At 56.9% G+C, this 27,628-nt stretch overlaps 7 protein-coding genes across 7 annotated transcripts; 2 read left to right on the forward strand and 5 right to left on the reverse strand.

Moving 5' to 3' along the window:
• Positions 1-901: 901 nt before the first annotated feature.
• Positions 902-5,411, reverse strand: HRG_01319 (ATP-dependent DNA helicase PIF1; the record flags this gene model as incomplete). The annotated part of the gene is made up of 8 exons (XM_044859790.1): positions 902-1,835; positions 1,907-1,998; positions 2,097-2,366; positions 2,584-2,994; positions 3,077-3,749; positions 3,806-4,204; positions 4,257-4,420; positions 4,488-5,411. 8 exons carry the CDS (start codon positions 5,409-5,411, stop codon positions 902-904), a joined length of 3,867 nt encoding a protein of 1,288 aa, XP_044726190.1.
• A 2,163-nt stretch (positions 5,412-7,574) lies between these two features.
• HRG_01320 (Ribonuclease H-like protein) lies at positions 7,575-8,290 on the reverse strand (the record flags this gene model as incomplete). The annotated part of the gene is made up of 2 exons (XM_044859791.1): positions 7,575-8,069; positions 8,144-8,290. 2 exons carry the CDS (start codon positions 8,288-8,290, stop codon positions 7,575-7,577), a joined length of 642 nt encoding a protein of 213 aa, XP_044726191.1.
• Positions 8,291-13,214: 4,924 nt separating this feature from the next.
• On the reverse strand, positions 13,215-14,461 carry HRG_01321 (FluG domain-containing protein; the record flags this gene model as incomplete). Its single annotated transcript, XM_044859792.1, has 2 exons — positions 13,215-14,197; positions 14,260-14,461. The coding sequence occupies 2 exons, from the start codon at positions 14,459-14,461 to the stop codon at positions 13,215-13,217; spliced, it is 1,185 nt and encodes a 394-aa protein (XP_044726192.1).
• Positions 14,462-16,779: 2,318 nt separating this feature from the next.
• Positions 16,780-18,334, forward strand: HRG_01322 (reverse transcriptase (RNA-dependent DNA polymerase) domain-containing protein; the record flags this gene model as incomplete). Its single annotated transcript, XM_044859793.1, has 5 exons — positions 16,780-16,796; positions 16,857-16,884; positions 16,951-17,021; positions 17,096-17,329; positions 17,377-18,334. The coding sequence occupies 5 exons, from the start codon at positions 16,780-16,782 to the stop codon at positions 18,332-18,334; spliced, it is 1,308 nt and encodes a 435-aa protein (XP_044726193.1).
• A 469-nt stretch (positions 18,335-18,803) lies between these two features.
• Positions 18,804-19,481, forward strand: HRG_01323 (integrase core domain-containing protein; the record flags this gene model as incomplete). The annotated part of the gene is made up of 1 exon (XM_044859794.1): positions 18,804-19,481. The coding sequence occupies one exon, from the start codon at positions 18,804-18,806 to the stop codon at positions 19,479-19,481; it is 678 nt and encodes a 225-aa protein (XP_044726194.1).
• A 537-nt stretch (positions 19,482-20,018) lies between these two features.
• Positions 20,019-21,134, reverse strand: HRG_01324 (FluG domain-containing protein; the record flags this gene model as incomplete). Its single annotated transcript, XM_044859795.1, has 6 exons — positions 20,019-20,024; positions 20,093-20,117; positions 20,173-20,296; positions 20,339-20,576; positions 20,633-20,843; positions 20,896-21,134. The coding sequence occupies 6 exons, from the start codon at positions 21,132-21,134 to the stop codon at positions 20,019-20,021; spliced, it is 843 nt and encodes a 280-aa protein (XP_044726195.1).
• A 3,866-nt stretch (positions 21,135-25,000) lies between these two features.
• HRG_01325 (integrase core domain-containing protein) lies at positions 25,001-26,404 on the reverse strand (the record flags this gene model as incomplete). Its single annotated transcript, XM_044859796.1, has 2 exons — positions 25,001-25,329; positions 25,438-26,404. The coding sequence occupies 2 exons, from the start codon at positions 26,402-26,404 to the stop codon at positions 25,001-25,003; spliced, it is 1,296 nt and encodes a 431-aa protein (XP_044726196.1).
• Between the last annotated feature and the right edge of the window lie 1,224 nt (positions 26,405-27,628).

Consider the following 27,628-nt stretch of genomic DNA (forward strand, 5'->3'; position numbering starts at 1 on the left):
CGTCGACCGCCGTGTACCCGGCCCCGTTCACTAGCTTCAGCCCCTGGTGCGTGTTCTGGTTCACGACGACCGGCATGCCGGGCACGAAGAGGAAGACGGCCGGCACCGGAGTCGCGCTGTCGTCGCCCTGGCCTAGCATCAGCACCGCCTCCTCCTCCGTCGGCGTGCCGTCCCTCCACTTATGCTCGGAGACGAAGATGCGCGCCGCCGTCCGTTGCCGGGCCCGGAACGCGAGGGCCGCCTCTGGGTTGAGGTTCCAGCGATTCCTGTTAAGCGGCGTCACCACCGTCACCCCAGTCTCCCACGGTATCCGCCTGCCCGCCCGGTAGCACCTCGAGTTGAGGAGGTCTAGGTCCGACCGGTCCTGCTCCCCCCGCCGGATCCGCCCGAGCAGCCGCCGTAGCTCCGGGTCGCCGGCGGCGCGCATCTGCTCGTCGAGCATGACGACCGTCGTAAACTTCCTCCATAGCGCGTGCGCCTTATCGTGCTGCCGCCGCCGCTCGGCCGCGAACGCGCCGTCCGCGTCCCACGGCACCGCCGCGCTCGGCAGCAGGATCGACCGCTCCTGCACCGGCCGGAACTGATGGAAGTCGCCGCAGAGGATGACTACCGGGATGCCGCCGAAGTCCCGCGGCGAGCCCCGCAGCCGGCAGAGCTGCTCGTTCGCCGCGTGCAGCGTGCGCGCCCGAGCATGCTGACCTCGTCGATCACCAGCACCTCCTTCTCCTGCCAGTCCATCCGCGACCGGCCGTCGACGAAGCGTTCGCCCTGTCCCGGCAGCCGCACCCGTCTACCTCCTCGCCGACCCCCGCCTGGCCGCCCTGGCCGACCAAGAGGCCGCAGGCCGAGTGCAGGGTGATGCCGTTGATCCGCGCCGCCGCCGTCCCCGATGTCGCCGTGATTAGTAGCTGGCTCGATAGGTCCTCTGGGCGAACAGCTCGACGAGCGCCTCAATGACGCGCGACTTGCCGGTACCGCCCTCGCCGCCGACGAATAGACAGAGCTGGCCGGCGTCGCCGCTGTCGCCGGCGTCGCCGCCCTGCCGGGCCTGATCGAGCTGGCGGCATATGATGAGGAGGGCGATCGACTGCTTCTCGTTAAGCGTTAGCCGGCCCGCTAGCTCCCTGCCGGCGGCGACAAACGAGCTCGACGGGCCGAGCCGCACACGCATCCCCGCGTCGGCGTCCGCTGCCGTCACCTCGACGTCGTCCTCGCCGAAGCCGCCCATCACCCCGCGTAGCGCCGCACCTCGGTCGGCCCCGGGCGCCGACGCCGCCGCGCCGCCCTGGATTCCTTGGATCGCCCGCTCCCGCTCCCGCGCGGCGCTCCTCTGCTGCGACTTGATGGCTCTTACCTGCTCTTGCCGCGGCAGCGCCGCCCCGGAGAGGGTCGACCCCGCGAGGATTACCCGCCTCGGCCCCGCCTCACCCGCCACCACCGTCGCATCGAGCTCGGCCGCCGACGAGAGCGCCGACTGCTGAAACCGGCAGAGCTGCTGCGTCATCGCCAGCAGCTCCGCCGACCGCGCCGTTACCTGGCCCGCGCCGGCGGCGTTCCGGACAACGTCGATGAGCCGCGCCGCGTCGCCTGCGCCGCCGGCGCGGTACACCTGCCCGCCCCCCTCGGCCGCCTCCTCGGTCGTAGCGGCCCATTGCCTGGCGTCGCGCTTGGCGTCCTCCGCCGACCGCCGGAGCAGCTGTACGTTGTCCGCGAGCCGCGCGATCCTCGGCGCCAGCGCCGCCCGCTCCCGCGCCCAGATGTCGTTGATGTCGCCCGTCTCCTCGCAGACGAATGCCTCCCACGGCACGAACAGCGCTAGATGCTGCACCGCCGCCCTTTGCACCGTTAGCCGGGCCACGGGCCGCGTCGCCGTCCGACGGTACGCCCTCGGCTTTGCTATACGTACCTCCGATGACATGACTCCTCGTCTTCCTCGCCGAACTCCTTACTGAGGTACCCGTCTAGGCGTACGCTCGCCCTTACCCGGCCGTCTGAGCACTTGCGCCCAGTCCTTCCCGGGCCCAGCTCTCGTTAAAGGGTATCTCGCCCCAGGCCGCGCAGCCCTCGGCGCCTCCGCCATTCCGTTTCAGCCTTACGAGCGACGCGTAGTCGTAGAGACAGAGGCCCTGTAGGAGCCCGCCTCTATGCCGGTAGGCCTCGATGAAGGAGATCCTCGGCCCCGCCTCCTCGACGACGACCGTCTCGTCCGGCGCGTCGCTCGCCGTCGCCTCTACCCCGCTCGCCAGTCGGAGGTGCCGCCACTGGCGGAAGACGGCCCAGTAGAGCTGGTTCGTGTTCACGTACGCCCACGCCGCGCCGCTGCAAAACTCCGCGGGATACCCCAGGAGGTCGGCGATCACCTCGACCTGGGATAGCGGGCGCTCCGTGAAGATTCGGTTCGCCGCCTTTAGTAGGAACACCTCGTCTTGTTCCCCTTATAGGGTCCGCCGCGGCCTCCTCTCCGGCTCCGTTCCCCCCGCTATCGTTGCGGTCGGCGCTGGGGATACTGCTCTCTGCTGTCGGCTCTAAGGTCGGGAGTAACTCGGCCGCGGCGGCCACCCGCTTCCACGTAGGGTCCTCTACCTTAGTCGCATAGTTGGTGATGTAGTAGATCAGGGCCATGGTCTTGCGCTGCGTCGCGATGAACGAGATGTCGTGGTTGTGCCGCAGCCCTACCGCCATCGCCTTGTTCCACCGGTTCACCATGCTATGTGTCCGCCGGATCTCCAGCACGCCGTCCGCCGTGAGCGCCGTCCTCTCTACTAGCCTCCAGGGCGCCTTAAAACGGCAGAGGTCGCCCTTACGACCGGCCCCCGCGAGCGAGTACTTGACGCAGGTCGCGCTATGCGTGTGGACCTGCGTCGCGCCGGCGCAGAAGTTGGCCTCCTCGTCGAACGCGTCCGTTAAGCGCTCGACGTCGTCAAGCCACGACGACATGTGCGCCGTGATCGACCGCTCCGCCTGCACAGCGTGGTGCCCTTCTGCGTCTAGCTCCTACGGCCTAGGGTTAGTTTCGGCCCTTTAGTCTGCGTTCGACGGAGCCGGGAGGCTACGCCTCTGACGTCGTCCGCCTTACCTCGGAGAAGACGCTGTCTACGTAGCGGATTATTCGCTCCCGGTACGCTGCCTGCTCCTCGCCGCCGGCGCCGGCCAGCGCCTCGCCGAGGCGCGCATTGCCCTTTAGCCAGAGAAGCCCGTGGAGGTGGAGAGCACCTCGTTCGTTCGTCTCTACCGCCCCGTAGTACGCCCCGACGTGCCCGAACACCGACTCGTCCCCGACGTCGACGTAATGCTCGAAGAAGAGCTTTATCTCCCGGTGAAAGAAGACGGCCGCGCTCATCGGGTCCGCTATCGCCAGCCGCACCCGCTTATACGCAGTCCCTAGCTCTCTTAGGAAGGCCTCGGCCGCTTCGGGGTCGCGGGCGCGGTACGCCGCCAGCCGTAGCTTTACCGGGTTCGTAATATCGTTCGGGTTTAGCGTGAACCAAATGGCCGGCACCCCGTATCTGACGATGAGAGATAGTATCTTCTTCCGCATACTTAGGCGGCTCTCCCTCGACATCGGCTGCCGGTGGCCAAACACCGATAGGGACCGGAGGAGCTCCTTTACCCCGTCGTCGCCGGTCTTGCCCGTGGCCTCGAGCTCGACCCTCGCCGCCTCGAGCCTCTGCGTCGTTAACGACTTTAGTAGACCCTCGACCTTTGCGAAGTTCTTCCTCGTTACGCCTAGCATACTGGCCTGGCGGTTCCTAGACCGCACCCCATATTAAACACTAGGAAGGCGAAGATGGGATGCGTCGCGAACCGGCCGCCGTGGCGCCGTAGCACGACGTCGGCCCATGCTTGGAGGTTCATGTTCCGGGTCGACGTGAGGCCCTCCGCGACCCGCTCCGCCTCGGCAGCCCGGCCCCGCCACCCGGTAGTCTCGCTTCCACGGGTAGCGGCCTCGTCGGCGAGCCTCGGCCCCCCCACGCCAAAGGGAAATAGCGTCGGGAAGGTCTTGGCGAAGAAGGAGGCGTCCGCCGAGTCGGCGAACTCGTTGCCGCGCCGTACCTGGATATAGGGCTCGTACTTGTCGCCATCGCCGCCGCGCGCCGCCCCTCCGGCCGCCGTCCCCACCCACGTCCTCGGGCCTGCGCGGGCGCGCGCTCCGTCGGGCCCGACGGCGTCGCGGGCGAAGCGAATCTTCTCGGCGTCCGCCACCCTGGCGGCCCGTCGAGCGGGAACATGCCGGACGACGTCACCTCGTTGATTACTTCCCGCCCTCTTCGGGCCTAGCGCCGTCCTCTTCGTCGTCGCACGTGGGCCTGACGTCGCGACTCCTCTCCGCGGGATCCCGCCCCTGGCTTAACATGACGAGGATCTCCTCGATCTCGACCGCGCCCTCGTCGTCCATGGCCCGCTCCGTCGGCGGCACCACCTGCGCGGTCCGCGTCCTCTCCCGCGCTGACGGCTCGTTTCGCTCCAGGCGCTCGCATACCACCGACGGCACCCCGTGCGGCGGCGCCCCAGCTCTCCATCTCCGCCACGTCGATCTCGACCTCGCCGTAGAGCGGGTTGTTCTCCTTAAGCCAGACGAGCGCCCTCTCGACCGCCCGCCGCCTTACCGACAGGAGGCCCGACAGGTCGCGTGGCCCCGGCTTCTCGGCCCCCTGCCACGAGACATGGATCTCGTCCATAACCCGGACTAGCGGGTGCGGGAGCACCTTGGTCACCAGCCCCTGCACGTCATTCGGGAATACCGTGATATGGCCCTTGACGTGCCTCGGATACCTCACGCTCTGCCTCTGCCCGCCGGGGATGCTATACCTCGTCACGAAGCCGTAGCACGAGTTGAGCGAGATCAGCTTCTCCTCGACCGGCGTGAGGCCCTTGAGCTCGTCGGGGTACGCGTGCTCGCAGCCGAGCCGGCCGTGGAGGTGCATGCCAGGCGAAGCCCTCTCACGCCCGAGGCACCGCGCGCACTCTGCGCATACCGGCACCGCCCGGCCCTCGGGGAAGCAGCTTCGGCACGCGAATAGAGACCGGCCGCCCTCCGTGACGGGGCTCCGCCATGGCCACCTCTCCCACGCCATTTCCCTTAGCTCCTCTCTTGACCGCTTCCGGTAACATACCTTGCAGGTCAAGACCGGTAGCGTGCCGGCGTCGTGGAACGCCCGGTAGAACCTCTGCACCGTTCGCACCTGCCTCGCGCGCGGCACCGGCATGCACCACGTCTGCTCGTCTGCGAGCCTCTCGCCCGCCGCGAACTCCTCCTCGAGGTGCTGCAGTACGCTGGCTGGGTCCTCGGCCTGCAGCTCCCTCCGTCTTGGGGTTTTCTGGCCCACCCGGACCCGGGAGCATTTCCCTAAGGCCTGCCCGCCGGGGGTGCGGCCCTTCCTCTTCCGCTCTCCCCCGGGCTGCCGATTCATTGTCCTGCCTGCGCCCCGTTAGCCGTCTTCATGCGCCTTGGCCTCGCTCTGCGACCGTACCGGCTTGTTGGCTGTCCGTGCTTCCGACGCTCGGTCCCGCCTCGGTGGGGGGCGCCGCGTGGACTCCCGCCCTCAGAACCGGCCGAGCCCGTATGTGCCGCGGCGCCTGCTGGCCTCTAGGCGGGCCGCCCTCGCTCGGCGGCGGTGTGAGACCGGCTGCGATCGGTGTCGGCCGGGGCTGGATACGCCGCAACGCCTGCTGCCTTGCGTCGGCTTGGTCTCTGCTGCCTCGGTGGTCTTCCCCGCCTGCGCTTCGCGCCCTCGTCGACACTCGGCTGCGGCGTGGTGTGGCCGTTCCACCCTATTCCCATATCCGCTTCGCCCTGCCTAGGCTGGGCGATGTCGCCGCCGTTGGCAGTCGCACCTATCGGTCTCCAAGCGTCCCCGCCCGGACCGTCCTCGACCGGCGTCTCCAGGCGCCACGCGGTCCGTGGGCTTCCTGCGCCGGGCTCGCGCCCCCTGCTCCGCGCGGTCCCCTCCAGCAGCTGACTCCATCGCGATACTGGCTGCCACTACCTTTATAAACCTCTCATCTACCTCGTGCTGCTATGCCCTGACGTGGAGCCTCGTGAGTCGGACGTCGACGTATACGTCCTTTCCTGGGCTGCTCGTCTTGCGCTTATGTTGCTACTCGGCATGCAGCTTATGCGTAACGGACACTTTACATTTACAATGACCTATGTACTCTATATAGAGCTCCGTAGTACGTCTATAAGCATGCTGCTGCTCTTCACATTATACCGGCGCCGACTTTCCATTAAGCCTACCGGGAACTGCCTGCTGCTATCGCATGCAACGGCCTAGGCCGGTCTTTACATGTAAGTCGCTACGGCACCTTCCTCTTACTCGTGCTTTACATTCTACGCTCTCCTTGTTATCTGGAGCTATGTCGCTAAGCGCCTTGGTTCGAGGTTAGATGCTTGCATACTGGCTTTTAACCCCATGTCTTAAACGTGTCGCCAATGAAGCTGCCCTATTCTGTGACAATATGGCTTCCCGTATGTCGGTTGTCTTAAAAAACCCCTCTATCCCTAAGCAGACCGCCTTTTTGCCCTTTTCCCCTCGCTTCTCATAGCATTCTCTAGACAACGCTCTTTCCATGTTCTCCTAACCGCTAAAATTTTTCCCGTGTTTCCGTTAATATCTATGCTCGTGTTCTGTAAGGCGGCCCCTGGCCCTTCACTTCCCCGCCGGTTTCTTCCAACGATACAAAAATAGGAAGAGTTCCTGCTCCTATTCTGCCCCGCTTAAACGATTCAAAACGGCAGCGTCGCTCTTACGCTATACAACCTCGCCATGTCTTCGTCCCCGTCTTCGGCCGCCTCTCCGCCGCATCTGAAGAGGCCCCTTAGTACTGGCAAGAGCGTCGACGGTGACATGTCTATGATGTTCTTCGCCCAGCCCGACTGCCCCTCGAGGTTCGCCCACTAAGACGAGCACCGCATCAAGAACCTTAACGCCGAAGGCTATCGCCCGTGTCTTCCTGCCCGTCCCCTCGTAGCTGCTCCCGGCCGAGTACGCGCCCCTCCGCGCGGAGCCGGATGCCGCCGACCCGGCTGTCTCTCTTCTTTAGCCTAGGTAAACCTCTCGATTTACGGCCAGCCGGTCGTCGACCCCGACCGGTCCGAGCATCGGTTCTTCGTTAACAGCCACGTCCACTCCCATGCCCTCCCCTGGGGGGTTCGAGTGCCGCGACGGTCTCCACGCCGGCCCGGGCGATACCGTCGTCTACAATTCCCACGCTCGTCGTCCGCGACCATGGCTACCATCCATGCCCCCCGCCCTGTATGCGTCTCCTCCCCTGCCGCGTCGCTGACTTCTCCTTCTGGCGTCCTCCCGCGCTCCTTGGCCTCCCGACGGCCACTTCCCCTCGGCCCCTCCCGTCGTCTCCTTCCACGGCGTCGTCGCCGGCGCCGGCCTCTCCCTCTTGCGACGGGACCTCCAGCCCGGTCTCGACGCCGTCCGTCTCCGCTGCCGGCCGGGTAGTCGACCGTGTCTTCGTTCCTCAAGGCTTTTGTGCGCAACCCAGGGGGTTGCCTTACCTCGTATGGTTTATTCTCATATGGTGAACTAAACCATATATTGCCCATACAAGAAATGACGTCATTGGTCCATATCTTCCGCGTCCAAGGAGGTGCTATTAATACATTCTTCTGCTGACGCGGACTCGTATTGTTCGACCTCCTCTATTCGTAGCCCTGCCGTAATGCCGTTGCAAATCCAACTTTTCAAGCACTCTCCTCTCTCGACTGTCGATGCTCCGAGGAGCATTCGATCCCAAGAGATAGTACGCCTTGCGCCCGAGAATGTGCGTTCCGGATCCGCAGACATGGCAGGTATTGAGAGTATGTCTATCGCCATCTTAGACAAGCGAGGGAAACGCTCACGTTGCTCATCGCGATGCCACCAGGCAAGTGGTGAACCGTCGATCTGGATAGGCGACTGCGATGTGAAGGCTTCGTACTCGTCTGTATCTGGTTCCTTGCCTATGACGTCGAGCTCCTGTGCGAGTAAGTCATACTCGTCCTGCTGCAGTACTGATACTTTGGAAGGCGTAACAGAAATTGTCGGGAGGTTCATGTACTCTTCTTCCCAGAGCTGCCTTACTGCGTCAAAAGTATTTTTGTGCCATGACTTGGGCCAGTTTTTCTCTATATAGACGGGTGGAGAACCAGGGCTGCATCGTATGCCGGGGTCTCGTCGGAAAGCCGATAATATTTGTCGAAAACGTGCCAGCTGGTCAGCACTGGGCCGAGAAGTTGTTGATTCAGCTTGTATTTCTCGAAAGCTTGCTGGTAGTGCTTATGGAGGACATCCATCGTGAACAGTGTGCGATCCAGCGTTGAACGATAAGCTTCGGTAAGGAGTGTTATTCTCCAGAATGGCTGCAAGAAGTTTCTTATATCTCGGAGGGTTTGCCAATCTCGAGGTGCCAGGTAGTCATTGACAAGGGTCTCGTAATTATTCAGGTGACGCCTACGATATCCTAGATGATAAGATCCGTTACTTTCTCGATGCCTGCCTCACAGCTAGCATCAAACCGTCACAATTCCACGCTTTGTTCTCAAATATCCTCACGAAGAGAGCAAAGAACTTCTTCGTGCATCAAGCCAGCCGCGATTCAACGTTCGCGGAGATGTATCAGAAGATGAAGCAGCACTTTGATACGGAAGTCAATAAGCAACAGTATCACACTGACTGGACCTCGATCAATTTCACACAGCTTCGGAAGGAATCTCCCGAGAAGCCTCTCTGTGAAATCCTCCAGGCTCTTCTTGACAAATTGCAGCTATGCCAGAGAGCTCTTGGGAATAGCTATGGAGGCGAAGACCAGCTAATTTCAACGACAATTCGAGCATGCCGTGGCGTGCCTGAATTAGAATTCGCCCTCTTCGTGCCGGCTAAGACCTTCGAGGGACTATCTTCACAGCTAAGATCGTCACTCACAACCGTCAGCCAAAGACAGCCCGGACAGCCCAGTCAATATCTTCAAGATCAAGACCAATTCTTTACTGACCGCCGCTATCAGCACCCCGCTGACAAAAGGAAGAAGTGGACGAAGCGCTGCTACGTCTGCGGCAAAGAAGGCTGTTTTTCAACGAAGCATCCGGATGACGAGAGAAAGAGGGCCAAGGAAAGATATCTTCGAGAACGAGGATTTCACGGCCAGAAGTCATCTTCCCGTCCATTTACTACGTTCCTTGCCGATTACGAAGGGGACCCAGATGAAGATCAGACCTCTGATTCTGCTGACGATGACTCTGACGATCAAAGCGATAGCTTCTTTGCAGCTGCCTTCCTATCTAATAGAGCTTTTCGCCACCGCATTCACACCGTCGAGGGAGAATCGATATGCGAGGAATCACAGCATTTCTTGCTCGATCGCTACAACCGGACCTCTTTCCAGGGATCCTGCCTGACACGGGTGCAGCGAAGATATCTACAGCTGGGATCGACCAATTCCGCGCGCTCCAACGAGAGATGCCGACGGTCCAGCTACGGAAGAATGCGACGATCGCAACGGTCAGATTCGGTGGAAACGAGCCGACGAACACGATCGGGATCACAACAGTCATTACCCCGATTGGAGAAGTCGTTTTCCACGTTATCAATATGTCAACGCCCTTCTTGCTATGCCTCAAGGATATGGACCGTCTCGGTGCCTATCTCAACAACGTCACGAACGAATTGATCTGCGGCGATAAGAGGATTCCGATCGTACGCAAATGGGGTCATCCGTGGTTCTTCCTACGGAAGGATGAAGCCGCTATTGCCTTCCTATCCGAAGCCGAGCTTCGGCGCCTACACACTCGCTTTGGCCACCCGTCAGTACACAAGCTACAAGCTACTGACAAGCGCTGGGCATGATGTTGAATTCGAAGCAATCGCGATGATCCGAAAATTCTGTCATTTTGCCAGATCAAGGCAGACGCACCGCGCAGGTTCAAATTCACGTTAAAGGATAACTGCGATTTCAACTACGAATTGATCGTCGATGTAATGCATCTTGACAGCCGGCCAGTCCTTCATGCCGTTGACCTAGCAACCTCTTTCCAAGCCGGACGATTTCTTCAGAATATATCGGCTAAAGAGACGTGGGAAGCACTCAAATTGTGTTGGATTGACACATACCTAGGCCCTCCAGATGTTATCACGCACGACGCTGGTACGAATTTTGCCTCCTCTGAGTTCCAAGCAGAAGCGAAGCTGCTAGGAATAACCTGTCACCAAGTGCCCGTCGAAGCCCACTGGTCAATTGGCAAGGTGGAGAGATATCACGCCCCGATTCGAAGGGCATACGAGATCTTGAAAGCCGAGCTAAAAACAGCATCAGCTGAGTCGTTGCTTCAAATGGCCTTCAAATCCGTCAATGATACCGCCGGACCTGACGGTCTAGTGCCCACACTACTAGCCTCTTAGTCTTTGGTGCCTACCCTCGGATAACGATGGATTCGCCGCCTTCTGCTTCCGCGATCACACGTGCGAAAGCCGTGACGAAAGCTATGGCAGAGCTACGCAAGCTTGTAGCTAAAAGGAAGGTCAATGACGCCCTCAATGCCCGTAATGGGCCCAACACGATTGAGAAGATGCCACTATCATTGCCGCTTGGTAGTGAAGTTCGAGTATTTCGTGAGAAAGGAGGATGGAAAGGCCCATACAAGGTCCTAGCTGTGACAGACACAGAGGTCACAGTTGAGCTAGACAACGGGCCAGCTAAATTTCGCAGCACGGCTGTCCAGCCCTACTTTCGCCACCCGGATTCGCAGCAGCAACGAAGTCACGATGTTCTACAGCAGCCACACGCTGACAATCAGACTGCTGACAATCAGGCTGATAGCATCAACGTTGAGACCGAAGTGCCTAAGCCATTCGAATATCCCGAGCCGGAGAGACCACGCAGACGCGGCAGACCAAGAAAAGTCCCTCGAGATCAGCAGCAATACGATACCCAGGGTGGTTTTCCATACATGGAAAGGCCTGCAATCGATAATCGGTATCGGCCCCACATTTATTGCAAGTATTGCAATACACCTTTCCATACTTGGTCCGTGCACGACGACAAAATGTCACTGAAGACACCTTCGACAAGATGGACAAATTCACACCATATGGTGAATTAAAAATACGAAGTAATTGATTGAGCTCAATGATAATGTCCAAAAGAGAGGGTAGGCAAATCTTACGTGTTTTGTTCCAAAACGAGGAGGGAAATCAGACGGGAATTTGCACGAATTCTCACGCCACGGTCACGCCACCGCCCCTTCCCTCTTCAAGACATTGTTCTTCACCCAATGCTTCAACCAATTCTCCTTTTCAATTTGGTCCGCATCCAATTGTGCCCTTTCCCAGGAGATCGTACGACGAGCCCTGAAAACACCCGTTCCGGCTCGTCGCTCATCGCTGGCATTGATAGGATGTCTATTGCCATTCGTGATAACTTCGGCCGTCGGTTCCTATGTCGCTCTTGAAGCCACCATGATAAAGCAGTTGTTGGCGCAATCTCATATGGATCACCTGAGATGTAATCTTCATACTCGTCTTGACTTGTAGGTCGAGCACAATTCTGCAGATTTCTTGAAATACGATCAAATGCATCAAGGCCATTGTCTTCTTCTTCGTCCAGTACATGATACGAAATTGTACCGTCGTTTGTATTTCGGTAAGAGTAGCAAAGGTCTTTGACCCGTTTGAAAGCAGTTTTATGCCACTTCTTCTAATTTGAGTGGATGTACATCGTGCGATAGCTTGGATGAAGGACCAAAGAAGCGGCGTAATAGGGCGAATTCTCTTTATTGATAATTTCTTGGTCAAGGTAGCCTTTGAAGACACGGCCCAGATCCCACGCTTGCCCGTAGAGTTGATCAAATCCTTCGATGATGGACGGTTGAAGAGGAGATAAATTCTCTGCGACGTTGATGTCATACTTTCTTGCCCTCGGGGTGTTTTCGAAAGCTGGCGGTGACAGAAGTACTGTAGGGATCATTCTGGGGACAATAAAGATAATATATGAGGCGGTTCCTGCCTTTGAACTCCGCTTCCCCTAACCCTTTTACTACCGGTACATTACTGCCAGATGAGCATGTTTTCATGATCCAAAAGCAGGTTTTCTCTTGTCTTGGGAGATATAGACGCGAATGAATCCGAAGCAATGGATTCAGAATCGAAGAAACATAACTAACACAGGCTCAGAATCCATTGTCGCCAGGTGATAATGGTATGCTGTGGGTTGGTGGTGAGGCTGATTTTGTGGATGTGCGGATTTGTAGCGGGGGTTCCAGGCCCACAGCCCCTGTAGGTAGCCCCCTGTAGGAACCCTTGTTAGTGGCGTGGTTCAGCCAATAGTATGGAAATACATGGATCCATATCCATACCTATTCCATGCCATTCATGGAAAGTGTTGGTAGGTCTCGTGCACGTAACAAACAGGGTATACCGGTGTGTCGTGTTATGCAATGAGGATTGATTCTCTATCTAGGGAGGCGAGGCCAGCGTGGAGAAAAGGGGGCACGCTGTCCTCAGCCGTACACGTGACCATAAGGTTCATGTGCCGATCATGTGATCAGAGACGGATGCATACAAAGGATGAGTACCATTCCCACACTGGCAACTTTTCTTTTGCTGTGAGAAGCACAGCAACAACTTGCGTGTGTTCAAATGAAGGGATACCCACAGAAAGAGTATTTCCATATTTAGATATGGAAAACCACCCTGCTTGTAAGAGGCTGACCCGGAGTTTATTCAACAAGCAGGTGCCTAGGTGTTGTCTATCTAGAGCTAAGGAGGAAAGGAAGCTGAACTTGGGGCTTCGCCTCGAATTCGAGCTTATATCGACTCTTATAGAATGTTCTCGCAGCTCCGGGCCCGCGGAGCGGGGCCGGAGCTGCCACGCGAGCATGATCCACCGGACCCGGTACAACCGGGTCCACCAAGCCGGGCACAGCCCGTGACAGTGGTCTTTGTTAGTTGGATTGTGTACTACGATATTCAAGGTACGCAATGCGCCCGCAGAGTTCGAGCATATTGCGATGCGTACGGAATAGCGATAGTAAACAGCAACAAAGAACGAATATATTCCTTTACTGATATAGGTGTAGTTCGATCACCATCCGTTTCGTATGCACCAACTCCAGGCATGCTCACCCCAGTCTTGACTGACCTTACATTAAATAGCACATGCTATAACAGTGGATTGCAATTGAGCACATTAAAGTGCAGACACCTCAATTATTTAATGGTACGGTCCTACCGTCGGGTGGGCCGAAGGGCAACACCATGCACCCTGGCGACGTGATTCCGAAAATGATCAAGACTGTGCAGCTTGATGTCCGCCTCTCTGCACTTCGGGTGCATACAGCCTATGAAGCCATCGCGTTCCATCTGTTCCATTGTGACAAGATGTTCGCGGCCAAAATGATCATTCATCACAGCCGGCCGACAATAGGAAAATGTTCTCTCCTCCACAGTCATTGATTCATCGCCGATGCAACGGGGACACTGTGCCTTGCCCATGAGCAGCGGGAAACGGTCGGGCTCCGATGATTCACCCTGCGAAGAACAGGCGACGCTACTATGTACCTTATTGACGATGCGCCTTCGTTTGACTGTTTCTCGCTTCCCAATAAGAGAAGTCATGAGCTCAGCAACCTCAATGCGCAGCCGCAAGAAGCCATCGAAGTCCAGATCATCTGCTTGTTGACAAAGCAGTTTTGCCAGCCGTGCGCGCTCCGGTATGTGAAGGTCGATCACTGGTGCTGAATAAACTTCCTCGACTTGATGGTCATCGTTGGCAAGCTGTCGCTCAATCTCCCATGTGGGACGATGGTAGAAGTAGTATTGCCGATAGTACTCTCGAATACTCTTTTCACGCTGCGCCTTCTTCATTCGGATTGTCTTCGTAAGCTCTCGCACCTTATCTTCATGTTTAGTACCTCGAATTCGGTAGCGCCCGTTCTTAAACTTGTCCCTCTGAGCCTCCAGTTCCGAGATCTCTGGATCGGGTTCTAGACTTTGCCAGACCTCGTCAGGCACCATGTTCTGCCTCGCTTCTGGGTCACGCGTCAAGCTCATGTGCGTGAATAGATCGATCAAACAGTCATCTGTCGGCTCGCCGGCGACGACTCTCTCGAGGTGAAATTCAACTTTTTCGTTGATGTAGGCGCCATTGAAAGTGGCCCATCTCGGGTCGTGGCGCATCATCTGGTCGCGCACTGCGTCAGATGCGTTGCCTGCAAACGAATGTTCCCTCATTAGAGCCTGTTCAAGGTTATTGTAACAACAGAATACGCACCATCCGCCGCGTTAGCGGCTCCTCTGCGGAATGCCTTCGGTCCCAGCGCTTTCTCAAACCCAGCGTCAAGAGTCTGTCGCTCCATATCGTCGTTCAACTTGTGATACGGCAGAGGCTTCCCATCCGAAACAGCTGAGCCATCGAACCCGCGAAATATGGGTCGTTTCAGCCACTCTTGTTTCCAACGCAGTGGCGTGCACATGCCTGATCCGCGGTTTCGGAGCCGAAAGACACTCGTTGCAGTGGTCAGGCTTGGCGCATCAAAGGCTTGATCGCTAATAGCAAGGCTAACGACGACAGTGATGATACAAAACATAAGTCTTCTCGTACCAGTGAAGAAGAAGATGGTCCTGCTGTCACGGGCTGTGCCCGGCTGGTGGACCCGGTTGTACCGGGTCCGGTGGGTCGTGCTCCGGTGGCAACACCGCGGACCCAGAAGCTGCGAGAACATTCCGAGAAGGGCAATATAGCTCGCACTCGAGGCTACGCCTCGAGTTCAGCTTCTTTTCCTCCTTAGCTCTAGATAGACAACACCTAGGCACCTGCTTGTTGAATAAACTCCGGGCCAGCCTTTCACATATCTAGAGCTCCTTCTAAATACCGCAAGCTGCAGACTGCTCGTCAGGATGGACCAGCAGAGTGAGAGCCCAAGTCTCCAGCAGCAATGGATTGACCAACGCATTCAAGAAGCGGTCAATGCGACTCTCAGCCCTCTACAGGACCAACTTTCCTTGCTGATGGAGCAACTCGGGCGAGCGCAGCCGCAGAGCGCCGACTTGCAATCGCCGCCAGTGGCACGAGGATTGGGCGAGCACGCCTGGCTTGGGCACGCCCTCCCAAAACCTGCGGTACTGGAATGCGGAAACCGTTGCCCAACCCACCCAAGTATGACGGCTCACGGAAGAGCTACTCCGCCTGGGCCAGGCAGATGCGAGACAAGCTGGACCTTGATGCACACTACTACAGTGGAAATCGCGAACTTTGGTACCTCATCAACTCATGTTTGGACGAGCGACCACAGCAAGTGGTCGCTACCTTTACGCCGCGGGAGGCCCTGGGGTAGCTACGACCCCAAGAGTTCATGCGATACCTCGACCGAACCTACCAGGACAGCAACATCCAATCCCGCGCTGCTGCCACGCTGAGAACTATGCGGCAGCGCGAAGACCAACCTCTCGCGTCCTTCCTTCCCCGATTCGAACAAGCATTAGCTGAAGCCGGGGGAGCAGACTGGCCGGACAGTGCAAAGATCGTATTTCTAGAGAACGCAATAAATGCACGCCTCCAAGAGAGTTTGGTCACAGCCGTCCTACCCGACGACTACCAGGGATGGCTTGCGAGAGTTCAGGAAGTTGCGGGCAGATTGGAGAGACTGAAACCCGGTAGGCAGCCGACGTCGACTGAGCGGACGCCTCAACAGCTACCAAGGCAACGACCCAAGGAGGAACCGGAGGACCCCGACGGAGATGTTAAGATGACGGACATCAACCGTATTGGCCACGAGTCGAAGGGTCGTCGACATGTCGATAAGAAGCCGAAGGATGAGCGCCGCTGCTATCGCTGTGGTCGGACGGATCATCTTATCGTGGACTGCCCAGCCCAGGTGGTCTTTCCTGGCGAAGGAAGCAACAGCGACCTAAAGCTGCGCGCATGAAGAAGCCCGATGCCGCAGATGATTCGGAATCAACCGCAGCATCCAGTGAGGACGAGTCGGCGGGAAAAGACTAGCCCCGGGCGAAAGCGGGCGCCGGGGCCTGCAAAGGCAGACATCCGGGACTGGGAAGCGTTCAAGCCACGAATGAATAGTCGGACTGTATTAGTCAACGCGCGGGTAAACCGAGGCTATCGAATACGCGCCCTTGTCGACTGTGGATGTGACTGCTATGCCGTGATCGACGAAGCCCTTGTTCGGAAGCTGCGGATACCCTTCGTCGACTCGAAACCACGAGAAATTGGGGGATTCTCAGAGTCAGCGAAGAGTGTCATATCCCCAGGGTCGTGGCTGTTGTGGTCGAGACAGCTGGATTTGACGAACGTGTCTTTGCATACGTGATCCCAAGCCTGGGCCAGGACATGTTCCTCGGCCGGCCTTGGATGGAGAGAAATCACGTCGTGTACGATGCTGCCAAGCAGCGAATGTACCATGGGAGGGCAGGTGTGACGATACGCCTCATTGGGCAGGAAGAGCCCGCCAAGATACGCGCGATTCGAAGCGCAAGACTCGTGTCGGCAGCCGTATTCACGGCGGAGTGTCGACGCGCAAAGAGACGCAAGAAGTGCAACGCGATCTCGATTCATGCAATCAGTTTGTCGGATATAGAGAGGGCGCTTCAGCCGAAGCCGCCAGTCGATCCGAGCGAGAAGGTCCCGGCAGAAGTGCTGAAAGAATTCCGCGACCTATTCTCACCAGAAGAGGCAATGAAGCTGCCGCCACATCGACCGGGTGTGGATCATGAAGTCAACCTGCAGCCTGACAAGAACGGCAACGAGCCACCCCTTCCGTGGGGCCCACTCTACAACATGTCACGAGAAGAGCTGTTGGTCTTGCGAAAGACCCTGAAAGACCTGCTGGACAGAGGATTCATCCGAGCGAGTAGCTCAGCGGCTGCCGCGCCGGTGCTGTTCGTGCGGAAGCCGAATGGAGGGCTGCGATTTTGTTGCGACTACCGAGCGCTGAATGCAATCACCAAGCGCGACCGATACCCACTGCCCCTCATCGCGGAGACCCTGCAGAATCTGGCCAAGGCTAAGTGGTTCACCAAGTTGGACGTGGTGGCCGCTTTCCATAAGATCCGCATGGCTCCGGGACATGAGGAAAGACTGCATTTCGCACGAGGTTTGGGCTCTACGAGTGGCTCGTGTGCCCTTTCGGCCTGAGCGGCGCCCCGGCATCATTCCAACGATACATGAACAGTGTATTGCGCGAATGGCTGGACGACTTTGTCACAGCGTACCTGGATGATGTACTTATCTACTCGAGCGGTTCGAAGGCGGATCATGAGGCTAAGGTGCGACGAGTTCTCCAAGCACTCGCCGACGCTGGGCTGCACCTAGACCCAGCGAAGTGCGAGTTTTCGGTACAAGAGGTCAAATACCTTGGGTTCATCGTCAACGCAGGAAAGGAATCGCCTGCGACCCCGAAAAGCAGCGCGCCATCCGCGAATGGGAGGCCCTGACCACGGTGAAGGGTGTCAGAAGCTTTCTGGGCTTCGCCAACTATTACCGGATCTTCATCCCCGACTATGCCAAGATCACGCAGTCTCTGGATGCCCTGCTTAAGAAAGGAACTGCCTTTCATTGGGGACGAGCGGAGAACGAGGCGTTTCAGGAGCTGAAGCGACGATTTTGCGAGTCACCGGTGCTCAAGCAGTGGGACCCGAGCCTCCCGACCTTTTTGGAGACGGATTGCTCAGGCTACGCATTGGGAGGCGTCCTGTCGCAGGAAGGCCCAGATGGACGTCGACACGCATGCGCCTTCTTCTCGAAGCGACTTTCGCCAGCGGAGTACAACTATCCCATTCACGACAAGGAGATGCTTGCCATCATGAGATGTCTCGACAACTGGAACGCCGAACTTAGGAGCTGCGGCCCATTTACAATCCTTACCGATCACCGCAACCTGGAGTATTTCATGACACGCCAGAAGCTCACGGAACGGCAGAGCCGTTGGGCAGCCGAATTGTCCCAGTTCGACTTCAAGCTCGAGTATCGACCGGGAAGCGAGGCTGTCGTGCCTGATGCGTTGTCCCGCCGTGAACAAGACAAGCCACAGGGCATTGACGACGAGCGGGAACAAGGAAGAATGATACAGTTGATACCGGATAGTGCCATTCCATCATCGACAAGAGCATGTATCAACGCGATGAGTTCTGACTGTTCAGAGGCATCCACCCTGCCGAAGATGAAGGTCTTCGAGGTAGCGGACCTGCAGCAACTCTGGGACGAAACGGTGGCGAAGGACTCGATATTCCGGGCAGCCTATAAGGCAGTCCGCGATCGCGAGCGTGCCTTCCCGCCCTCGCTGGGCCTGAAGATCCAGATTTCAGAATGTGCGATCGACGCAGGCAAAGGCTGACATTCAGAGACCGTATTTGGGTGCCGGGTGGATCCGGAGAGGAGGGTAACCAGGAGGAAGCTGAGAAAGACCAGTTGAGAACCCGCATTGTGCAGCAGTCGCATGACTCTGTTGCGACCGGTCATCCCGGCAGGAAGGTACGCTGGCTATTGTGGCTCGGCGATTCTACTGGCCTGGGCAGTCCCAGCTGGTTCGCCGGTACGTAGCCAATTGCGACACCTGCGGCAGAGCACACATCTGGCGCCAGTCGAAAAGGATTTCTCAAGCCTCTGCCGATTCCAGATCGACCCCGAAGCCATTTGTCCATGGACTTCATCACAGATCTGCCGCCTACTGGACCGAGCAAGGCAAGGTACCTGTGGGTGATTGTGGACAGACTGACAAAGGCTGTGACCCTCGAGGTGATGGACAACATGGAAGCTGAGCCGTGTGCAAACCGTTTTCTCAGTGTCATTACCGATTTCACGGAATGCCACGGTCCATCGTCAGCGACCGCGGGAGCAACTGGCTAAGTAGGTTCTGGAAGAGGTTCTGCCGTCTTGCAGGTGTCACGCAGAAATTGAGCACGGCCTATCATCCTCAGACGGACGGAGGGCCGGAGAGAATGAACCAGGAGATCGAGGCCTACCTGAGAGCCTACGTGTCGTACGTGCAGGACGACTGGGGAGAACTGCTCCCTGCCGCGCAGCTGGCACTCAACAATCGTGAATCCGCAGCGACCAAGATCAGCCCCTTTTTCGCTGAGCATGGTTACCACGTCGATCCCATCAGCGTCGAGGAATCGGAAGAGCCACCGAGGCATAGAGAGGAAAGCAGAGCTGATAGCCTACTCAGTCGCCTGCAGGAGGTCAATGAGTACATGCAAGCAGTGATGGCCTCCTCACAGCAACAACAAGAAGAGGCTGCCAACGCAAAGCGACAGCCTGCGGAGCGATTTGAAGTTGGTGACAAGGTGTGGCTCTCGATGGCAAACTACAGATCGCCACGACCGTGCAAGAAGCTCGACTGGCTGCATCACAAGTACACAGTCACGAAGGTAATTAGTTCGCACGTTGTTGAGCTCGATGTTCGTGGCTCAATTTACCCGCGATTTCATGTTGACCTTTGCGGCGGGCGCATCAAGATCCGGCTCCTGGCCAAAAGGTAGATGACGCACAGCCACCACCGGTACAAGATGAGTCCGGCACGGATCTGTGGGATGTCGACGAGATTCTCTGCGCGAGATGGGAGAAGCGCGGACGAGGGAATTCAGGCAAGCACTAGTGCGATGGACGGGCTACGCAGAGCCGACTTGGGAGCCAGTTGAGTGGTTGCAAGGAACAATTGCGATGAAGGCATTCGAGGACAAGTACGGGCCAATCAAGACCAATGATGGCCCTAGGGAGAGGTACGAGACGCTGGCAGGAACGCAAGAACCCCGCAGACGCCGACCTGGTCGGAGGGGACAAGGGGTAATGTCACGGGCTGTGCCCGGCTGGTGGACCCGGTTGTACCGGGTCCGGTGGGTCGTGCTCGGTGGCAACACCGGCCCGCTCCGCGGACCCAGAAGCTGCGAGAACATTCCGAGAAGGGCAATATAAGCTCGCACTCGAGGCTACGCCTCGAGTTCAGCTTCTTTTCCTCCTTAGCTCTAGATAGACAACACCTAGGCACCTGCTTGTTGAATAAACTCCGGGCCAGCCTTTCACACCTGCGTAGTGTTAGCGGACAGAGCAAGGCCTCAAGAGATACGGAGAGCAACAGACGGCTTAGGCTTACGATCAACTCCTTTGTGATGAATGAACTTGACCGCCATAGTTAGAACGTCCATACCCGACTGCGGATGGCGTACCACCGACAGGCATATGTCTTCATAGCATAGAGCTTTTGGTCGTCCGCGAGCTATGGTTTCTTGGTACAACATGTTCTCGAGTAAGCGAGAGTCGTCATCGACAGGCTGATCCGAATCGTAGGCCAAGTCCTCTATTCCCAAGCTCCTCGGACCGTAGAGATCCTCATATGTACCATCTTTCGGCCTCCTTTTCTCATTGTCAACGATCTCGGCAGGTCGGGCGCCAGTAAACGCTAGGAGCAGGTAGCATCCAGACAGTTGGATGCGGTGTCGCTCCGAAGGGAAGACGCCTTCGTCGTACGCGATATTAAAGGTCTGCAGTATCAGGAGGTCATCGGTCCCAAGGACTGGCTTCCCGTCGATGTTGGGAGGTCGAAGCTTCCACTTAGAGACTAGAACGGTATCGTGCCACTGTGGGACCGTCGCTTTCGTCAGAACCCCGCCGATGACCACGGGAACAAACGTACCTTCTGAACCTCCCTATTGTCGTTCCTGTCGAAATATCGACCCGTCACGCTGCTGTAGAGCTGCTTGTACTGACGCCAATACTCCCATGAAGTGCCTTCAGATGTGATCTTCCATCTTTCACAAAGATGGTCGAGGAAATCCATCGCCATTGGTCGATCGAGTCTTTTGATCACCTCCATCCAAGGGCCGCTTTCGGTAGCTTTACAGTATCTGAGTGCATGTCAGTAGATGGACCCTCTTCTCGTCGCTGAAGGGTCCATACATTTTCCACTTCCTCAATATCCGTGCAATGTTAATCTTGGTCCCATCGGCGTAATCCGGCTTGAGAAAGCGCATGTCCTGGAGTTGCTCACGAAGGGCGGCACGCTGTCTGGCGTTGAGAGGAGATGGCTTGGTGATCGTTCGCTTTTCTTTCTCGCGTTGAGCGAATTTTTGCAGAAAGTCGGCATAGTGTGCAGTGTGCCTACTATTTCGTTGCTTGGCACTGACGATACGGGCCATGGTCGGCTCGGACGAGGCTTTGGCGAAGCGTGGAATGTGGTCGTGACCGACGGTGGGAGTAACGTGAGGAAAGAAGCTGGTTGGAGGCTGGAAGAGGGCGAGCGGAGCGACTGGCTTTTAACGCCAGCCTGTTGCGCTCATCGGCTCCGTTGACGTCCATTTTGGAGGTTTCAGAAAACGCTGTCTTCTGCTTACAAGAAAGCGAAGGGGAAGCGGGGTGAGCGTCCAAAGGTGGGCCAATGCAACGGGCTGATTATGGATGAATCCTTGCCAGCTGCGTCCCAGCTCAATGTGCATGCATGTGCGCCCCAGGGAAGTACACTGTACTTGGTGGGCTGTGCCTGCCCCTCACTGTTGAGCCCACCGAAGGCGGCGGCTCGTCCCGGCCGATTTGGTGGGCCCGACAGCGCTTTCTATCATTAACCTGTATGGTCAAGGCACCTTTTTGCGGTACCGGTGAAGGGGGTGTAACAGGCGATGGGTGGGGCATGGTAGGCCCGGTCGCCCTCGCTAAGCAGGCGCCGAGGGTGGGTCCGAGTACTCTTCGGCTACCGTAGGAACTCAACAAATCCGTCAGGTCTTGGCGGCGTGGGACAGGGGGGAGCGCAGGGATTAGCCCCGCAGCCAATTTGTATAGGGTACAGATCCACTCGTTCCAGCCCGAGCCAGCAAAGCTTGACACACACTTTCCTGCTCCATAGAGGTCTTTTTTGAGGCTATTTTCGCGATGCCGCCCCTTGGCGAGCTTGACAGGAACCTCAAGCCCGGCCCGAAGCCAAAGAGCCCGGCAAGCGGGTCTTTCGAGCCAGTCAGTCTATCAATCGCGTTGAACGAAGCTATTCAGACCGCAAGAAAGATGAGGTTAGGATGTTCCTTACGCATCACCGAATCTTCGATCCATCGTCGCCACACGCCAACGAACGAGGCTATCGTGAGCCCACAATTAGTGAGGTTGCAAGGCACTTCAAGATCCCACGGACTACAATATCCAGCTGGGCTTCCAACCCACGCTTTATTGAGGAGGCCAAAAAGAGGGTATATCACCCTCGCTGGCCAGAGCTCGAGGAGGAGCTTGTCAAGCGGTTCATCGCTGCCCGGGCTAATAAATCCATCGTCACAGTCTCTTGGTTCAAAAGACAAGCTAGAAGTATCTTCAAGAGCCTTAACCCAGCGGTAGACAATATCTTTACTTTCTCAAACGGCTGGTGGGGACTCTTTCGACGAAGGCACGGTCTCGTACGTCGAAGAGTGACGAAACAAGCGACTAAGCGCCCCGAAGAATACATCGAGATCGTCAACAGCTTCCTCCGCTACATACGACGCGTCAGCCGCCGGCACAAGCCTCAAGTCGCCCTTGACGCTATTCTCAACTCGCCTACACGCCGCTTTGGGAAGCACCGTATCCTTAACCTCGATGAAACGCCTATCCCATTTGAATACCTCGACGGCTATACATATGAGCAGCGTGGGGCACGTACTATCGATGGCAAGAGCGATCGTAGTGGGTGGAATAAGAGGCAGGCTACATTAATCCTGTATATCTTTGCAGACGGCATCCAGAGGTTGAAGCCGAAGGTGATCTTCCATGGGGCCCCGCCGCCGTTTGGAAGGATCATGCAAGACGAAGGGCATCTCTACTCGCCAGAGGTTACTGTTGAGTTCAACGAGACTGCCTATAACAACGAGGAGCTATTCAAAGACTGGATTCGTGACGAACTTGCCCCTATCGTCAGCCGCAATGATGACTTCCTCCTTGTGATGGATGTGGCTTCTTTTCACAAGACCGATGATGTGCTTCATCAGCTACGTCAGCACAAGGTTGTGACCGCGTTGATCCCGCCGGGCTGCACGAGCCTTCTTCAGCCTCTCGATACAGCTATCAACAGACCTCTTAAAGACTGGCTTCGCGATGCTACTGACGAGTACGTCTCCGAGCGTGAGGCTCGCGGTCTCACGATGTGGTCTATACGAGAAAAACGCATCATGACAACCTTCGTGGTCGCCAGCGCCGTCCGCACCCTCGAGAGCCGGGCCGAGCTCGTACAGAAGGCGTTTCTCAACTGCGGCATCAGCATCAGGCCCGACGGCACGCAGGATATAGAAATCCGCGTCAAAGACATCCCTGCCGCCGCGATCGATTTTACAAACTGGGAGCAGGCTCGAGACGTCATCGTCAAAGACGAAGAAGGCGTCTCGGGCCTGCTTGACGAGGAGGAAATTGTCAAACAAGGCGACGAGGCAGAAGACCGAATAGATCGTGAGACTGGGTTGCTTGTGCTTCGTTGCCTAGAGCTCAAGGCATTGCTACGGGCTCGAGGGCTCTCAACAATAGGGAAAAAGGCAGTCTTAATTGCCCGACTTCTCGATGCTGATTCTATAATTTAGTACTAAAATCCCTAGTAAAAATAGTATCTTAGTCTAGCCAGAAGAATGCTTGCCCTTCTTGCCACTCGCGATATACACCAAGCTGGGCATCAAATTTGCTCCAACGCTTGCCGCGGCACTCAACACGGCACCAAGGGCTTCCTCCTTGCTGGAGGACAGTCTCAACATCGTGACGACTTCGTTCCCTGACCCAGCCGTAATGGGTGCCCTCTTTAGTAAGGAAATGCCCAATTTGACACCAAGGCTTGAGGGCTGCTTATACTGAAGTCGGTATTCCTGTCCGACCTCAAAGCAGGCAGCGGCTGCAAAGTCGTCTGTAACATCTACAACCTCGTTAGTAGCCTTGTGGATAAGCGCGGTCATTAACGCCTACAAATAACGTCAATAAATGCGGCAATAGCCATCGCGAGAGCTTCAAATTTAGTATGTTTGTGTGTGGGCTGCCTTCTAGCTTTGCTGGCTCGGGCTGGAACGAGTGGATCTGTACCCTATACAAATTGGCTGCGGGGCTAATCCCTGCGCTCCCCCCTGTCCCACGCCGCCAAGACCTGACGGATTTGTTGAGTTCCTACGGTACACGAAGAATATATATCGAGCACGAATCTGTCATTGGGAAGATGCCACGTGATCACGGCGTAACAGTCACATCCACAGTCGACGAGAGTGCGTATTCAGTAGCCTCTGTTGACGGGTCGACCGTTCATTGGTGGCTTGAAGCTTCCTAGTCGACCATGCCGGTCACAGCCCGTGACAGATGGCCAGCTGTTGGAACGGCGCAGCAGGAAGGGCGGCATGGGTCACCTGCCAGGTCACGTGGGGCATTCAGCTGAGATTTCTGCGGGCCCAAAAGGGGCACATTCCTAGCCGGAAGGGCATCACACACATCGCCTTTACACACACACAGCCGTGCCTATAGCTCCAATTGACCTCTTCTGTGTGCCCACTATCGTTGCCACCTTCCTCATTCGGACGAGCCGCAGAACCGCTGTTCTGACACCAGCTTAGGATGGTAGCTTAATACTACAAAGGAACCCCAAACGAGCGGCAACACTCTGGGCACAGAGACGTATCAGCAGATTGAACAACTGGACGCACGTATACAGGCACGCCGCCATGAACAGTAACGCTGCATGGCTGCCTAACCAACAACCGCCTGTCAAGAAGAGATAGTCCCTTGCGTGGTCCAAATCGACAATGATGTGGCTGGCCACGGCCTGCCCCCATAACCTCGTCCGCAAAAGTCAGTTTACTTTCCCGAATAAGATCCAGGAGATTTGGGTGTATCAGAAGACTTGGGCGATGTTACGGGGTCAGCACTGTTGGCACAGGTGCTGGGCGTAATTGATGTAAATTGAGCTACAAAGAGTGTAAAAGGGAGACGTGTCTACATCGCTCCCTTTAGGAGTCGTGTCCGTGGCGCTCGCACGTGACTAGTCTGGCTATGCCAGATCCACACATAGGGCGTAGCCCCACATTAGCCCCTACTTCTCTCTGGCGCTGGTGCCCTTTTCCTGCTGCTGATCCCCTACAACGATCGTAGGGCCGTCGTCTATACGGTCTGGTGCCGTTACTATCGACGGGGCGTCGCCATTAGTCCTAGCCCGTAGTGGTCCGCGTATTCTCTTGCCCTGTATCTGCAGCTGTGGTTGTATTCCTTCGACTTGCCCCTGGATTTGGGCCGGCTGCGCTTCCGTTGCCACTCGTCGGTACTGGTATGGTCCATCGTTCTCGAGAGCCGGGCCGTATCTCTGTTCGTACCTATCCAAGGCCGCTGTCTGTTGCATATTGTCTAAAGAGGTCCAGGTCGGGTCTTGCCAACCTTGCCAGCGTACAAGGACTTCCGCCTACGGCCGCGGCCGATTCTCTTCCACTTAGCGCATAGTATTTCCTCTACTACTTGGTGGGCCTCCCCGTCTACTTGGATGGATGGGGTTGAGCGTCTGTGCGTTGCTGACCAGGCATTGGGTCCGTCCCCGCTCTCCGGAGTTGGTCGACGTGGAACCTATTATAGCAGCCCTCGGGAGGTCTGCTAGTTCAACCGTGTACGGGTCGAGTACCTTGCTTATCGTATACTTAGCGTGCAGCCAGTCGAACTTCTTCTTAGGTCGCTCTGACGCGTAGTTCCGCAAGTCAAGCCAAACCTTATCGCCTACTTCGAAGCGTTCCGCCGCGTTTCGTCTTCTGTTAGCGAAGCGTTCTTGTTGCTGCGTAGCTGTCGCCATTGATGCTTGGCAGAGGTCCGTAATCTGTTGTAGTTTGGCAACAAATTTCTTTGCCCTGCTTTCTGGCGAATGCTGAGGATACTCTTCCGCATATGCTTCCGTAACGAGGGGAACTGGTGACTTCGGCTCATAGCCGTGTATAGCGAAGAATGGGGACATCCCTATAGAGGTATTGACCCGACCGTTTAACGCCATCTGAGCCGCGGGAACCCATTTATCCCAGTCGTTCTGGTTCTGGTTAATCACGGCGCGGAGGTATGCCTGTACTTCTTGGTTCATCCTCTCAGGGCCTCCGTCAGTTTGGGGGTGGTACGCCGTGCTTAGCTGCTGATCGATCCCAAGTAACTTGCACAGGTGCCTCCAAAAGCGGCCTACCCAATTCGAGCCCCTATCGCTCGTTATAGCGTCGGGCCACCAGTGGTAGCGGGCGAAGCACCATAGAAAACGCTCTGCACATGCTTCCGCTTCCATCGTTGGCATCGGTTCGAGTATAACTTCCTTACTTAGCCGGTCCTTGATAACCCAGAGGCAGCGGTTACCGTTCGCTAGGGGTAGGTCCGTAATAAAGTCCATCTGTATCTGGCGGAAGAAGCGGTCCGGGACGGGTAGCGGTCTAAGTAGACCCTTTATGCTCGCGCCATATCTTCGTACGGCCGCAGACATCGCAGTTACGCAAGAAACGTCGGATATGCTGTTGCATTAGCGGCCAGTAGAAGTCTCTGGATACGGCTTCTATCGTCCCTTCCGTCCCGGGTGGCCTACTACATGGGAGTCATGAACCTTCTGGATTAAGGAGCCCGTAATTCGTTTAGCGACTCCTGCTCCAGCGGTGCTGCCTTGGCTGCTGCTTCTGTCGTGATCGGTGCGCCTGGCACCCATAAGCGGCCACGTAGTCGTAGGTGCCCCCGAGGATCAATAAAGCACTCGGCGACTTGTACCTTCAACTTAAGCTTGGGGTCCAGGGACCGAGATCCGTTTCGAACCGCGTTATAAACGCTTGTAAAGACTGGATCCTGGTTTGCCGTTTGCTGCCACAGCTGTTGTAGCTCTGGGTCGTGGAAACCGTGTGTTCTTCGTCGCCTTCTCCCGCTTGAGTCGACGTTACTCCGACGTAAGTACGTAGGGCTGCCTCTGGAATAAGCTGCATATCTCGTGCTTCGTGATCCGCTTCGTTTGGTCGGTCCTGTTCGCGGCGAGAGAGCGCGTCTGGCACTACTGCTTCCCGTCCCGGACGGTACTGGAGCTGGAAGTTAAAACGCGAGAGATATTCAGCCCAACGTGCTTGCCGTTCCGAGAGCTGTTGGCGCGTCATGAAATACTCGAGGTTCTTATGGTCGGTAAGGATAACGAAGTTGTCACAGCTTCGTAGCTCGGCTGACCATTGTTCGAGACAACGAATAATAGCGAGCATTTCCTTATCATGGATTGGGTAGTTGCGCTCAGCCGGTGACAGCTTCTGCGAGTGGAACGCTACTGGCTTGCGTTGTCCGTCGACTTCCTGCGTAAGTGTGCCCCCAAGCGCCCAGCCGCTACAGTCTGCTTCTACGAAGGTTGGCCTCTCGAAATCCCATTGAGTAAGAATAGGGCGTTCGTAAATAGCGTCTTTAGTGTCTGAAACGCCATATCGTGCTCGTCCGTCCACTTGAACTTAGTCCCCTTCCTGTTAGTGCTGTTAGTGCAGTTATTTCCGAGGCTTGCGGTATAAATATCCGGTAGTAGTTAACGAATCCTAGAAAACTGCGCACTCCCTTCTGGGTAACGGGGACCGCCCACTCGACTATTGCTCGTATCTTATCGGGATCTGCCTGAATGCCAATGCCTGCGTGAATAATGAATCCTAGGTACTTAATCCGCTTGACTCCAAATTCGCATTTCTCCGGGTCTAGG

Source organism: Hirsutella rhossiliensis (genome assembly GCF_020360975.1).
Source record: "Hirsutella rhossiliensis strain HR02 chromosome Unknown scaffold00001, whole genome shotgun sequence".
NCBI classification, from domain to species: Eukaryota; Fungi; Ascomycota; class Sordariomycetes; order Hypocreales; family Ophiocordycipitaceae; genus Hirsutella; species Hirsutella rhossiliensis.